Source organism: Balaenoptera acutorostrata, chromosome 3 (assembly GCF_949987535.1).
Source record: "Balaenoptera acutorostrata chromosome 3, mBalAcu1.1, whole genome shotgun sequence".
In the NCBI taxonomy this organism is placed as follows: Eukaryota; Metazoa; Chordata; class Mammalia; order Artiodactyla; family Balaenopteridae; genus Balaenoptera; species Balaenoptera acutorostrata.
The window spans coordinates 66,671,953-66,688,150 of NC_080066.1; the positions used below are offsets into that span (position 1 = coordinate 66,671,953).

The 16,198-nt window shown below is 35.8% G+C and overlaps 1 protein-coding gene across 2 annotated transcripts in view; it reads left to right on the top strand.

Moving 5' to 3' along the window:
* The window catches only part of UACA (uveal autoantigen with coiled-coil domains and ankyrin repeats), an 87,594-nt gene extending 71,644 nt beyond the window's left edge, over positions 1-15,950 (top strand). For both annotated transcript variants that reach the window (XM_057542907.1, XM_007197784.3), the window contains exons 14-19: positions 2,316-2,346; positions 3,523-3,575; positions 5,315-8,053; positions 9,630-9,782; positions 11,638-11,703; positions 14,240-15,950. In XM_057542907.1, coding sequence (XP_057398890.1) covers positions 2,316-2,346; positions 3,523-3,575; positions 5,315-8,053; positions 9,630-9,782; positions 11,638-11,703; positions 14,240-14,311 — 3,114 coding nt within the window. In that variant the 3' untranslated portion in view covers positions 14,312-15,950. The remainder of the gene's footprint in view (positions 1-2,315; positions 2,347-3,522; positions 3,576-5,314; positions 8,054-9,629; positions 9,783-11,637; positions 11,704-14,239) is intronic.
* Positions 15,951-16,198: the final 248 nt, after the last annotated feature.

Genomic DNA, 16,198 nt, shown 5'->3' on the forward strand with positions numbered 1-16,198 from the left:
AGAGGCCACCCTTTGGTGGCCGGTTACTGACCAAGACGGGGCATGAAGAAACTTCTGGGCGTGCTAGACAGGTTCTATGTCTTGATCTGAGTTGTAATTACACAAAGTATACATATGCAAAAATTCATTGCACTGTATACTTGTGTACTTTATTGCAGGTGAGTTATGCCTTGATACATTAAAAAAAATAAAACCAAGGACATGTGTTTATATTTATAGACTGAATTCTGAAATTATTTAGAAACAGCTTTATCAGCTAAAGAACAGTCTAGTATAGGGCCTTCTATCTCTTTTCACATTTGAAGACTTTTTAAGGTTAGTAGTGAAACTAGTGATAGCTAACACGTTCATGACCCCAACCATGTGCCAGAAATTGCTTTGTGCACTTTACATGCATTTAATAAACACATCAACTTGGTATGGTATGTTTTCTTTTTATCTCCACTTCATAAGTGAAGAAAGAGACTGAGGCAAAGAGCAGTTTACCCATGAGGGGTTTTATAAATAATAGTTAAGTGTCAGAGCCTGAACCTGAACTCAGGCAGTTTGTGCTCCTAACTACAATACTAGTTTTACACTCAGCTGGAGAAAATACAGAAGTGTATGTGGGCCTTTGAAGTATTCATCAAAGTTTGACACCTATAATTGGGTACTATTTTTGTGTTATTTTTCTCCTAAGAGTAGACTCTCATGTCTTAACAATAGATGATTTTCTGTAGCTTCAGACAAGTCTGTAACTTTGAATGAAGTTATTATAAACTAGGAAAATACTTACTGTTTCTTATAAAACAACATATATTTATTTCAGAAAAATTTAAAAATATAGTTAAACTAAAAGTAGAAAATAAACACACCTATAAGCCCAGCACTCTTAGCACCTGACATGCTTTCAGACCTTTCTTTGTACATAACTTGTGTTATATACATGAATTCAACAGGTAGTCTTATTATTCATCCTGTTTTGTAAGTCTTTGCACTCAATATAATGGGGACATTTTCCCCAGTCAGATGAATTTTTATACTAGAAATGATTTATAACCTTCAAAAAGAAAATTACAAGGTCCACTTTATATGTGACCCAGTATTTATGAAAGCAGTCCTTAAAAACTAAGGAATCATAATTTATAAATATTGAATATCCACTACTATATCATCTCACATACTTAAAAGTCTTCATAAACTGCCAACAGAATTGCTGTGTTATGTGTAATACTTAATATGTAGGCATTTTCCTTATTCTTATAGAGCAGGTTTGGGAAAACATGGATATTTTAGAACAAGGCTAATTTTCTGTTGTAACTCATGCATTTGTTTTCATTTGAGTCATCAAGTGAAGGTAATAAACCCAAACTAAGTTTTTTGAATTCCTTATGTGCCTTGGCCTCCTCTTACCCATTCATGTATAAGCCCATTTACTACCTATTACAGGCTCTAGTATTAAATATTACTTAGAACAAAGAGCTTACCTAAGTTTACAGATATTTTTCCATACCCTTGGGGCAGTAAGTATTAGTGGGACATTAATTTAGTTACGGAACTATGGGCCGTTTTTATCATGGTCACCTATCAGAGTCTGACACACAGCTATTAGTACTAATATAGACAGATACACAAACATGAAGTACATCTGCATATCTTTACTCTCAAAAGTATAGTATTTTAATTTATGTTAGGTTCTTTGTGTCTGGCTTACTTGGGATAAGGAGCAATCCAAATATATTTTAACTCAGAGTATCTAAAATTTCTCTATTATTCTCCTTTTCCTAACTGATGTATTGATGGATTTATTATGAACTATATGTAGCTCTTTGCCTCAGTTTCATTTCCTGCTCTCTGTCTCCTTTTACCTTCAAAGGTAATTGGTGTTCCATAAATTCTGAAAGAGGGGGTTAGGCTAATGTTTCACAGGCGATGAGGTAGGGTTCCTGCTCCCCAATGGTGGTAAAGTAAATTGATTTATTGCGGCGAATGTGGCATTTCCTTCCTTTTGAAGTAAAGAAACAGCAGAGAGTATGCATTCACGGTTGCTTCATTTCATTTGGAGCTTTTTTTTTTTTTTTCTTTTGAGCAGTCAAGTTTTTCCTTGAAATACTTGGCTGCTTTTATTAAAATGCTGAGTGAAGTAGTTTATTCCCAACTGATCTCTCTGTGTTCTGCCTTTCTGTGAGTTCCAGTAGAATAATACCCAGGAGAAACAAGGAATGTTGAAAATGTGGTTTTAATGACTGGATCATTTAGAGCTAAAATAGATACAGAATTTAACAAAATGAAGCAGTATTCACCTAAAATGTTTTAATGTATCCTTCTGATTTCAGAGCAATCATTTAGGATCGGGAAGTCATTTCAGTAAGTATAAAAGTATAGATTATCATTACAATTCACACAGTTCAAGCAAAAAAAAGAATGTTTATGTCTCTTTATTTTGTCTAACTGTATATGATATTCCTGCTGCAAAACTTCATGCAACTACTTGTGTGTTATACCTCAACATGGAACTATGAAGAGATTAAAATGACTCCTGTAGTCTCTAACATAAAATCTGGTAATCACTGAGGCTCTGGTTTTCCTTAGGACCTAGATTTTTAAATTGTATATTGTACGCATTACCAAATTTGCCTTGTTGCATGTTAGACATTTATCTTGTGATATTTGGCGCCTGCTTTTTATGGAAAGAGACGTAAACATAGTTTTTTCTGATTTGGAGAAATCTTTGGATATAGTCTCAATGCAGGTAAGCATTTTTAAATTAGATGTTCCATAAATATTTATTATTTTAAGACTATACATAATTTTCACTTTTGTTTATTCTCCAATTTTAAACAATTTCTCTAGAAAAATCTAATTTTTTGCTTCCTGTTGAATATTAAATTATCCGTTAGCTAAGTACAATCGTAAGATTCATCCTATAAATTGCAAAGAACACCATTTTTATTTTGACTGTAATATACATATTTCATAATAATCATTTAACTTATTTAGTCTAACAATTTTACATAATTCAAAAAACCAACTTAGTGGGATTTCCCTGGTAGTCCAGTGGTTAAGAATCCGCCTTCCAATGCAGGGGACGTGGGTTTGATCCCTGGTTGGGGAACTAAGATCCCACATGCCGTGGGGCAACTAAGCCCACGCACCGCAACTACTGAGCCCGCGCGCCTCAACTAGAGAGCTCGTGTGCTGCAAACTACAGAGCCCACGCACTCTGGAGCCCGTGCGCCGCAACTACTGAGCCCGTGCACTGCAGTGAAGAGCCCGCGTGCCGCAACTAAGACCCGACACAGCCAAAAATAAATAAATAAAATATAAAAACCAACTTAGTATCTATTCAAAAGAATATACATACTTTCCTTATGTATATAGGAGTAATAAGGAAAAATATGGATATTTTAGAACAAGGATAATTTTATGTTGTAACTCATGCTTCTTTTTTATTTGAATAATAAAGGAGATAATAACACCAAATTAATGCTTAGCCTTCTTTGATATGGATATTTAAGATACCATTTATTTGGACTTATTTAGGAAAAGAAGATATGCTTCTTAAACAAGGTCAAATGTACATGACAGACTCACAGGTAATATTTTATTTTAAAATATATTTATAAAAATAATTGTGCCTTTTTAAAAAGAGGAAAAGAGCATTGTATATTTATCATCTATATGTACATTGAATAAGGTTTTCATTATCAAACAAAAGTTGGCCTTGTGGTCTTGAGTTTAATAAAAGCAGATATTGCTGTGTCTAGTGCCCTCTAGAGTATTTTTGGTGACAGTGACTTAAATAAGAGATTTGAATTAAAATTTCATTGTCTTTGACAGTAGCCCTCTATTCTTTAACAGCAGTTGGTCACCTCTTCATATTTGCCCATTAAAGGGGGAGACAGGTATGAATAATTCAAAAGGCATGCCTTGACTTTTAAATGTATTATTCCTTGCATTCAAATATATATTCTATATTTTGGAAATTCACCACAAAATAAAGCTTCCAAGAAGGAGTGTTATCTGATTTTCTTACTTGTTTAACTGCTCCTCACTTTTAGTTTCCAGTAAATACAAGGTTTGCATTTTTAGTACCTTCTATGAACTGCAGAACTGATAAATATTTGGGCTTTTAAAGGTTTTTTTACATACTTTCTTCTGTAGAAGAGTGAATTAGCCTATATGATGTCTAAGATCACTCTAAGCTGGAAACTTCTAAGATTCTAAGTTGAGAGACTGGTTGTCAATCAACTGAATAATATTTTTTTACGAACATAAGATAAATATTTGATTGTAATAAAATAAGTATGGAAATTGTGAAGCTGTGTAAGTAGTTTGTTGGTAGGTGATAGTAGTCTTAGTCTAAAGATAATTGGTAAGTTGAAAGATAATTAGAAGTAGACTGAGGCTGAGAAATTATTCCTTGTTAACTTTCTTCTTCATCCATGGGAAGGCAGTGTGGATTGAAATGAACAACAGTAAAACCTGCCATTAAAATAGTGGGTTGTACTCACAGCACATGGCTTTTTTACTCATAGCACATGACTTTAAAAGAGCCCTTGGGAGGGAGGGAGATGCAAGAGGGAAGAGAAATGGGAACATATTGTATATGTATAACTGATTCACTTTGTTATAAAGCAGATGCTAACACACTATTGTAAGGCAATTATACTTCAATAAAGATGTTTGAGAAAAAAAAAAAAAAAAAAGAGCCCTTATTGTAATAGGGTGGATGGGGAAAAATAGAAATAGTTAATCTTTCATGGTTATATGTTCTGATACTTCTGAAATATTTCAATGAGAACTTAAATTGTACTTCTTTTTGTTAGCATTTAATAGAGGAAACAAGATGTCAATCCAATTTTGTAGTAAGATCGTATGCTAAGTTCTAATTTATCTTTCTTTTTGAGAGAAGAAAACGTGTTTCTATTTTGTGAGTTGCTTGACATCATTCTCTTGACAATTCTTACACCAGCTAGGTTTATTTTGGTAGTATTTTTATAATTTAAACAACATTACACTGGAGTTAACATTGAGGGAACTTAGAAGTCAATATATGTTATTAGAAAATAATATTCTATGGAATTATTTGCAGATTTAAAATTGTGAAAGCCTTGTTTTTACTCAAGGGGTCTGATGACTTTCTTCAGAATTTGAAGTTCTAAGTACATTATGTGCCACAAAACATAGAAATCGTAAACGTATGTTGATAAAGTTGATATTCATGTTTGGGTAGGTATCACCAATGGTAAGTTTGGTGAATAAGTTTGGTAAATAAGTAAGTGTCTTCTTTAGGCTTTTGGAATTGATAATTTATTTTTTATTATTTTTGCAGTGTGCTTCCACAGGTATGCCAGCCCACATGCAAAGCAGATCTATGTTAAGACCACTGGAGCTGGCCTTACCTAGTCAAACCTCATATTCAGAAAATGAAATTTTAAAGAAAGAACTAGAAGCAATGAGAACTTTCTGTGATTCTGCAAAACAAGACAGGCTCAAGCTCCAGAATGAACTGGCTCACAAGGTGGCAGAGTGCAAAGCCTTAGCATTGGAATGTGAAAGGGTCAAAGAGGATTCAGATGAGCAGATAAAGCAACTAGAAGACGCCTTGAAAGATGTTCAGAAGAGAATGTATGAGTCAGAAGGTAAAGTGAAACAAATGCAGACACATTTTCTTGCCCTGAAAGAGCACCTAACAAGCGACGCGGCTACTGGGAACCACAGACTGACAGAGGAACTGAAGGATCAGTTGAAAGACATGAAAGTGAAATATGAAGGTGCATCTGCAGAAGTGGGGAAATTAAGAAACCAAATCAAACAAAATGAGATGTTAGTCGAAGAGTTTAAGAGGGATGAAGGCAAGCTAATGGAAGAGAATAAGCGACTGCAGAAGGAATTGAGCATGTGTGAACTGGAGCGAGAGAAGAGAGGGAGAAAGGTCACCGAGATGGAAGGCCAGTTAAAGGACTTGTCATCCAAGCTGACCCTTTCCATTCCGGCAGAGAAATTTGAAAACATGAAGAGCTTGTTGTCAAATGAAGTAAACGAGAAGGCAAAAAAATTAATAGAGATGGAAAGAGAATATGAAAGATCACTTAGCGAAATTAGACCGTTAAAGAGAGAACTTGAGAATTTGAAGGCCAAACTGGCTCAGCACGTCAAACCAGAAGAACATGAGCAGCTCAAGAGCAGATTAGAGCAAAAGTCAGGAGAACTTGGGAAGAGAATCAGTGAGTTAACATCGAAAAATCAGACCTTACAAAAGGAAATCGAAAAGGTCTATCTGGATAATAATCTCCTCAACCAACAAGTACATAACTTAACAACTGAAATGAAAAATCATTACGTCCCTTTAAAAGTAAGTGAAGAAATGAAAAAGTCACGTGATGTAATTGTTGATGATCTGAATAAAAAGCTTTCAGATGTGACACACAAATATACAGAAAAGAAGTTGGAAATGGAGAAATTGCTGATGGAAAATGCCAGTTTAAGTAAGAACGTTAGCCGCCTGGAAACTGTGTTCATACCTCCAGAGAAACACGAAAAAGAGATAATGGCTCTGAAATCCAATATCGTTGAACTTAAGAAGCAGCTGTCTGAACTTAATAAAAAATGTGGTGACGACCAAGACAAAATATATTCGCTCACGTCTGAAAACACTGACTTGAAAAAGATAATGAGTAATCAGTATGTGCCAGTGAAAACCCACGAAGAGATTAAAACTGCTTTGAGTAGCACATTGGATAAAACCAGCAGAGAATTAGTAGACATGAAGAAGAAGTGTGAAGATATAAATCGAGAATTTGTGAAAATAAAAGATGAGAATGAAATATTAAAAAGAAACCTGGAGAACACTCAGAACCAAATAAAAGCTGAGTACATAAGCCTAAGAGAGCATGAGGAAAAGATGAGTGCTGTAAGGAAGAGCATGAAGAAGGTCCAGGACAACAGTGCCGAAATATTGGCTAACTACAAAAAAGGCCAGGAGGAGATTGTAACATTGCATGCCGAGATTGAGGCCCAGAAAAGGGAACTTGACACAATACAAGAATGCATCAAGCTAAAATATGCTCCAATTATCAGCTTTGAAGAGTGTGAGAGAAAATTTAAAGCTACCGAGAAAGAACTAAAAGAACAGTTATCCGAGCAGACACAAAAGCATCACATCAGCGAAGAAGAGGCCAAGAAGTGCAAGCAAGAAAATGACAAGTTAAAGAAGGAGATCCTCACTCTTCAGAAGGATCTAAAGGATAAAAATGTTCTTGTTGAGAATTTTCATGAAATGGAAAGAGCATTAAGCAGAAAAACAGAAGAGCTGAACAGACAGTTAAAAGACCTGTTGCAGAAATACACAGAGGTAAAGAACGAGAAAGAGAAGCTGGTGGAGGAGAATGCCAAACAGATTTCTGAGATCCTTGCAGCACAAACTCTTCTGCAGAAACAGCATGTTCCACTGGAACAGGTTGAGGCCCTGAAAAAATCTCTTAATGGCACAATTGAGATGCTTAAGGAAGAACTGAAGACTAAGCAAAGGTGTTATGAGAAAGAGCAGCAGACAGTGACCCAACTGCGGCAGATACTAGAGAATCAAAAGAACTCCTCTGTGCCCCTCGCAGAGCATTTGCAGATTAAGGAAGCATTTGAGAAAGAAGTTGGAATCATAAAAACTAGCTTGAGAGAAAAGGAAGAAGAAAGCCAAAACAAAACCAAAGAGGTCTCCAAGCTCCAGTCTGAGATTCAGAATACTAAACAAGCATTAAAAAAATTAGAGACTAGGGAGGTGGTTGATTTGTCTAAATATAAAGCAACGAAAAGTGATTTGGAGACACAGATTTCCAACCTAAATGAAAAATTGGCCAATCTGAATATGAAGTATGAGGAAGTATGTGAGGAGGTTTTGCATGCCAAAAAGAAGGAACTGTCTGCAAAAGATGAGAAGGAATTGCTCCATTTCAGCATTGAGCAAGAAATCAAGGATCAGCAGGAACGATGCGATAAGTCCCTAACAACAATCACAGAGTTACAGAGAAGAATACAGGAATCCGCCAAACAAATCGAAGCTAAAGATAATAAGGTAATAATAATACTTTAGGTAAGCATGGCTTGGTATTGGAAACCCCAGAGCAGAACTGCCAGAGTAGAAGAGGACTCTTTACCGTAGCACTCCACAAGACAGGTTTACAAAAGCATTAACAAAGTGACCATTAAATGCCACCTTTTTAGTTTGACTACGAGTATGCAAAAAAAAAAAAAAAAGATTGGAGTTGAGAAAAAGGTAAAGTCACACAAACAAAAATCAAAAGCAGTTTTCCTTTTGTTTCCTCAGCTGGTACAGCCAAGAATTGAGGTAAGATGGGGAAACTCAAGATTCACTTGCCTCAGAAATGAATGGTCCGTACCCAGTGGGTTTTAAGGTACCTAAAGAATGGTGAGGGAGAGGAGGAAAAAATGCTATGTTTCTGGGCTATGAGAAACTAAGGATGCTGCAGAGCCCCCCAGACTTGATCTTGGCACTCACCTATACCAGCAAATTGAGCCCTCCAACTCATTGTACATTCTTTCCCCGTATCTTCCTACAGACAGAATATCTTGCCCCTCCTTTCTACCTTCCTAAATCCTCTACATTCCTTAATGCCCACTTCATCACTTAACCCTCCTTCCTAAAGCCTTCATTGGCCAACCTAGCCTACAGTAAACTGTTCCTCTTCCAAAATGCATGTTGTATTTTGGTTTTGCCATCCATTTACAACAAATATATTACCGTGTCAGAATGATGTGGTTGGGATTTCCCTGGTGGTCCAGTGGTTAAGACTCCTTGCTCCCAATGCAGGGGGCCCGGGTTCGATCCCTGGTCAGGGAACTAGATCCCACATGCCACAACTAAAGATCCCACCCGTGTGCCACAACTAAGACCCGGCACTGCCAAATAAATTAATATTAAAAAAAAAAAAAAGAATGATGTGGTTAGTCTTTCCAACTAGTTTTTGAGAGCAGGTTCATAACTTAACGTTTCCATCTTTATCATTCATTCTCATGGTACAATTTACAGAATAGGTGCTCAATAATATTTTCAGAACTGGTAATTGAATAAAGTATGTACTATGAAGATGAGAAGTCAGGGAGATTGAGTTCAGTTTTACCCATTCAACAAATAATTATTAAATGCCTTCTACCTGCAAGGTACTATGCTTAATGCTGGGGATATAGTGACAAGTGAAAGCAGACACAGCCCCAGCCCTCCTCAGTGGACAGGTACAAGTACTGACTTTCTGACATGTCTGCTCATATGACCCAGAATTTTAGTGCTCTCAGCTTGTTTGGAAGTCAGTTATGAATATAATGTATAATTATAATAGCAAGTTATTAATACCTACTTACAATTGTCACTATTTATTAAGCATATACTACATACCAAACATGTATTTATGATTTCATTTAATTGTCTTAACTATGAAAGGTTTTCCCCTTACTGAGAGGAAATTATATATTGCACATACTGTTGATAACAATCTTGACAGCGTTCATTCCTCAACTTTCTGGTATATAAAGATAAATTTTGTGTCTCAAGGAATGAGTTCTGTGTAAAGATGTTCATTGTAAGTGAATAAGTGACTAATACGTGTTTCTCCCACAACTCGTTTTTTTATAAGATAACTGAACTGCTCAGTGATGTGGAAAGACTGAAACAAGCACTCAGTGGGCTTTCCCAGCTCACCTGCACGAGTGGGAGTCCCAGTAAGAGGCAGAGTCAGCTGATTGGCAGTCTGCAGCACCAGGTCAAGTCCCTGCAGCAGCAGCTGGTGGTGAGTAACCGGGGCCTGCAGGGCTTCGTGCTGATCTGCGCAGGGTCTCGTTTGTTTGTTTGTAAAATCTCATTTAGAAACCAGATTGATCTTTGGCTATGTTCAGATCCAAGCATGTAATCATTTTTGCTAAAAGTTACTTATACTAATGATATAATATCATTTTTTGTGTGCTTACTGTATACCAGGCACTACACTAAACATTTTACATACTTGATCTTTAAACTTGATCTTCTTCACAATCCTACAAGGTTTTATCCCCCCTATTTAATTCTTAAGGAAACAAAGATGAAAATATGCCTGGGGTCATACAGCTAGGATTTAATCCTGGGACTTGCTGACTCCAAATCTGATAGCTTTCCAACTGTAGCACACTCTCTAAAATATTGGTCCACTAAACTGAAGGAAGTTTTTTTAATAGTCTTTTATCCTTATGAATGAAGGTAGGCATTCCTATGGTTTTATACATTATATCCTTACATATTAAAAGAAAACATCTGTGTATATATATTCATATAGATACCTATATGGATATGTATCTCCTTTATATATTAAAAGAAAGCATCTGGATTAAGAAGCTGAAGTTGGGATCTCAGTTCTAAGCCCTGCCACTTAAAAGAGAGTGACATGGAACATTCCCCTTAACCCTTGGCTTCCTCATCCATAAAAATAGGATAATATGAACTGATTGTTTGTTTGTTTGCTTTTTTAATTGGATGAGCTATGGGGCGAAGTAAAACATAGCCCAATCAAATGTAAATTGTTGGGTAATATTTTCCTATTCTATAGGAATTTGTCCTGAGTTGTTTTTGAATAGAAGAAAGTTATTTTTTAAAGTGTTCATTTTATGACACCGTTGGCCTACAGATTAATGATGACATATTACTGATTTGGATCTTATCGAAAGGATATGGTAGTCTCTTCAGTATTCAGAAATATGTTTATTATGTTCATGGCACTCTGCTAAGTACTGTCAGGGATAGGGTACAGTTCCTGTCCCCAAGGAGTTCTGGGTAGTTAGGCAAAATAGAGATCCATGAAAAGTAAAATAACAAGACAAAAAATATCAAATATAGAACTGAGAATACGGTCCCAGATTCTAAGTGATATGAATTCCCAGGAAGGAAAGATGACTGATGTGGTGGGAGCTGGTTTCAAAGAGGAAGGGAGTACCTGGCTGAAACTTGTAGTTAGATGGTGTTCGGGTAGGTGGAAGGAAAATAGAGACTCTCCCTGGCAAAGGGAAACAGTGTGAAGGAAGGCATGGAGGTGGAATCAAGTGGCATGCATGCCCCAGGGGTAGTAAAAGGCTGCTCAGCCTGGCTAGGCATGGGAGCTGTATTTGAGGTCAAGTTGTGGAGACTGTTGAGAATCAAGCTGATGAGTTTGATTTCTCTCTTATATCTAATGCGGTGTCACCCAAGGTTTTTGAGTCAAAAGTGATGCGAGGAAAGAGCTACCTCAGTCTTGGAAGCATGGAAAGGAATAAAGTCTAGAGACAGGGGATGAGATGGGAAGTTTTTGCAATAATCCAAAGCATAAGTTGATAAGTGTCTGGGTGATTTCATGGCATTAGATATGAACTCAGGCAATAATTTCATGTTACCTAGGGTAAGTGCATTGCTTTCACTGTGAATGTTCCCACACATTCTTTAACAAAGTGTATACTATTGTTATGCACTGGAATTTTGCATCTGGTGGGTCCAAGGTGGTTTGTTATAAGAAGTAGCAGGAGCACTTTAATAATACTACCGTGTAGAAGCATCAAGCCTGAGGACAGCATCGTCACAAGCCTCCATGTGTTTGAAAACGTGAATGCTGATATTCTGATCTGTCCATCTTTCCGCACTTGTAGGATGCTGACAGACAGCACCAAGAAGTAATTGCAATTTATCGGACACACCTTCTTAGTGCTGCACAGGTAAAGAAGAACTACTCCTTTGGCTAGGATATTGTTTCAGAGAAAATAATTTTTTATTTTCCAGTAAATTTATGTGAAAGTCATTGATGTTTAAAGTAGTTGAACCCCCGTATGCTTATTTTAGAATTGTTTCTTTTAATCATGGCTTGCATTATCTCCCAGAGAAATTTACAAAGCTGTATGGCAACACAACATCTTAAATTTAGTGTTGTCTCCATCTGCTTGTCATTCATTTTATAGACAGTTTGGCAACATGTGATGGCAGCACACGTTAATGGTATTGCTAGCTGGAGATAATGCCTTGACATCCACACATGTCTGTTAGCTAAAAGAGGAGAGTGGGAAGGACTTCATTGTTTCTTGGTAGCTCAGGAGTGTTTCTTTGAAAGGTAGAGAATACCAAAAAAGTGCAAAAATGACAAGTAAAATGTGCACAGAATTTTAATAACTTAAGAAAAAAGTGGTTCTGTTAGAACATCAATAATATTTATTTGTTGAGCCTTAATCTCAGTGAAGCAGAAGACTACGAATTGCCTTCGTTGGGGGGTGTAATGAGAAAGCTATTAAAAAAAAATCACACTAAGAAACATGTTTAACATATGAAGGATTTTATACTTAATGCTGTGTAGAAACCCTGTGATCAGCATCTCCACAATTCTCAGATTCTGGGGGGAAGACAATCGAGACAATGTTAGAATGGCAAGTGAGATGTAATAGAAATTGTTTAGGATTTGAAGTGTCCACACTGAAAAAAAAAAGGTGTTGAGAGAAAGCTTCAGAGAAGATCATTAAAAAAAAAAAAAAAAAGAAAGAAAAAACTAGGTTAAATAATAAAAAGGAAAAGATTTTGCGATATCAAATTCTTGAAATAAAAAAGCCTGCCTTTTCTATAGGAGATGAGGGGGAAACCAATGTAAAAGAATGAATGATATGATAAAGCATCTTTGGCTACTTTCTTTTTAGTAGATAGACGATAAGCTGGGGTTTGAAAGTATATTATTATTGCAATTATTCGAGACTATTGACGGGCAGCAGAATGGGGAGTTGTTTGGAGGGAAAACAGTAGAAAAGTGTAGAAGATCTGTGTTAGTAAGGGTGAGGAACTCGCTTGGCTCTGATACTGGCCAAGGGGGGAACAGCATACTCTTGATGAAAGACCGCAAACTGACAAGCCTTTCAACTTTTTTTCACGTATGCTTCTGAAATTCAAAATTATTTTCCACTGACTCCTAATGAAACATAACAAAAGCAATTGGCATCTGAAATAGTCTTGCCTTCTGGCGTCATAAAGTTAACTAAGAAATTCAGTTTAGTCAACTATGGCTAATGTTTGGAATTTAAACATCCTGCTGTTATAGAAACAGATTTTGGAAGCAAAACTTTTTATATTAATAGGAAGTGTTATGCTGAAACCCATTCAAGTGCTCAAGCAAAGAAAAAGGGAAGGGGGGGTGTTTTAAGCCCACCATACTGACTTGCATTTAATCAACCTCTTGCCGTCTTTTTAACTTTAAAGTGTCTCTTTCTAAATTTAAGCGGATAACATTCACGTCAAAAGGTCTCAACCTAACCAGTAAAGGGGGAAATGCAAATAAACAAGGAGGTACCATTTTTCAATTCTGGGATGGGCAAATTTTAAACAAGATGATAGTCTGTAGCATTGGCCAGGGCATTGTGGGAAATGGGCATTTATACCCTGCTGGTGGGAGTGTAAATTGTTATTATCTCTATAGAGGGATATTTGTAGTACTTAGCAAAATTTAAAAATTGAGCCTGCTTTTTTGACCTAGCAATTTCTTCCCTAGGAATCTGCCCATAAAGATTGGAAACCCCATAAGTGCCCATCATTGGGAGAATGAATAAAGAAATTATGTAAAGAAATTATGATACATCCATACAGTGGAATATTACACAATAATTTAAAATAATTAAGGCAGGGAATTCCCTGGCGGTCCAGTGGTTAAGACTCGGGCTTTCACTGCCGTGGACCTGGGTTCAATCCCTGGTTGGGGAACTAGGATCCCACAAGCTGCGCGGTGTGGCCAATCAATCAATAAAATAATTAAGGCAATAACTAGGTGAAAAGGCAAGTTGCAAAACAATATATATGATCTTATTTATGTAAAAAATATAAATATGGGGATTTTTCATTAGTTACTTTTCTAATTAAAAAAAAAAAACTCAGCAGAAGCAAAAAAAATTTTCCTTGTAGTTTACTTTGCTCATCTGTAACTTACGCTACCCCTATCATCTGAGCCATTATGTAAAAAAAAGAAAGAGGTTTGTCCATCTCTTCTCTGATAATAGATGTTAAGAGCAACTGGTGTGCACTACTTTTAAATTGATTTTCTTTATTTCCATGATAGAGCTCTACTCTGTTTTCCAATAAAACCTTTAGAATATCACCACGATGGTGAGGATTTAGCATTTGGTGAATCACAACCAACGAGGTTCTATTATAAAGCCCTTGTCTTTAGAATTTGTGTGTAAATGAAGATGACATAAAATATTTCTCCCCTTTTTTCTTTCTCCCAAGGGTCACATGGATGAAGATGTGCAGGCGGCCTTACTCCAGATCATAAAGATGCGGCAAGGGCTTGTGTGCTAGCATCAGCACCCACCAGCCGATGGTGGCTTTCCCTGCTGGTGCTGAGCATTCTGTGTGCAACTCCGTGGCCTTTCTGGGCCTCACTGTGCTAGTATAATTAAAATAAAGTATATTTTGATCCATCAGTAGGTTTTTAAATTAGACAAATATGTTACTGAATTTTTCAATATCAGTTCAAATCTTATATTCTTTATATGTTAATTTTACAATTAGACAAACAACATAACACTTTGCCTTGGATTGGCTACTTATTTTTAATTGATTGAGTACTCAATAAAACATGAGTCATCTGAGTGGGTCCATTTGAAGAGGGATTAGGCTGAAATAATTATTAAAGTTTTCTTCCAGAGAAATTAATTGGTTTGGTAGCCACTTTTAAGTGGATCAAGAGATCTTTCAGATGTTCAGTCAAGCCATGAGCCCTAATGCAGTTTCAAGGAATGCATGGTAACTTGGCTGGCCAAGTTCCATTTTTATTGAAGTAACTTAATGAGTGCTTTTGACTTCTTTTGGAGGTACAGGATTTTTTTCTTTTTACACAAGTAAGTTTTATGCCTTTTAAAATAAATTTCTTTTCACAAATGGTTTGCAGTGCTAAATTACATTTAGGCTAAGAACAGGCAAGGGTGGAATATATCAGGAATTTATAATAAAATTTCCTCATAATCTCCGCAACGGTATCTTAATTTTCACTTGTAGTGACTTTTCTTTTTACAGTATGAAGAGAACTATGATAAATGGTATACTAGATTTTTCAAAGTGTCAAAAATGTTAGACTTTTTTTAGTAATTACTCTGACATTTGCTACTGTAGTAACAAAGCACTCATTATATATGCATCCTCCAAATGTTTTGTACTTATTTATAGGAAAATTGCACTAATGTGATTAATAATGTGAAATGCAGTTTTTTTGCAAAATCAGCATTAGAAAATTGATTTTGGAAGACAGATCTTTAAGGTTTTAGACAAAAGTGCAATAACATTGTAAACTGTAAGAATATAGATAGCAAGAAAATAATGAAATTGGACATGTTTATAGTAAATATTATAACCAACCATTTTTATTAACTACATCTCATTAAGGAAAGTTTATATGTCTTGTTATTTTATTAATATTTTATTTACAATTCAGATTGAAAATGACTAATTTGACTGTTAGCAAATAAACTAAACAAATGAATCATTGCAGCCAAGCTTTTTAAATTGCAAAATGTGCCTTAGCAATAATCTTTGAGCATCCTGAACCAGATTTTTGATCCCATTTTTGTGTAATAACAAGGACAAAGGACCATCAAAATATCAATAACTTATTCCACCAAAGAATAAGCCATTGTGTTTCTTCAGTATAGAAACAAAAGTGAAAAGTCAGAAACGGATTTATTTTGAATTCTTTAGGTAGGTATATACAATAAGCAATATTTGGATTCTTTAATTTTTATATTTAATGTTGTCCTTCAGCATGAGTTCTGTGTCATGAGTTTTAGGTCACCTATCGAAGCTCTAGAGTAGAGAAGTTCTTAACTGAATACTTACATTTCAGTGTTATATTTTCCTTATTAGGGGTGGGAAGGGAACCCCTATATGGGTTTATATATGTTTTATTTCGTCTTCAACCATCAATAAAATGTCTTCTGTGAAATATTGTTTTGAATATCTTGTAAGAGATTTACACGGTAAACCAGTCCATTTGCTATTTTTGGAGAATTTGGGGGAGAGAATGATGGAATGCAAAGTATAGATGATGACACCCATTTTCAGTTAGCTATGTAGAATACAATATCAAGTAACCTCGAATTAATCCCATTTTCTCATTCACTCACCTTTGGGTCAAAGGCAGAGCTTGCATGTACAACACTGAAGGCGGAAGCTTCTTAGATAGTTAACAAA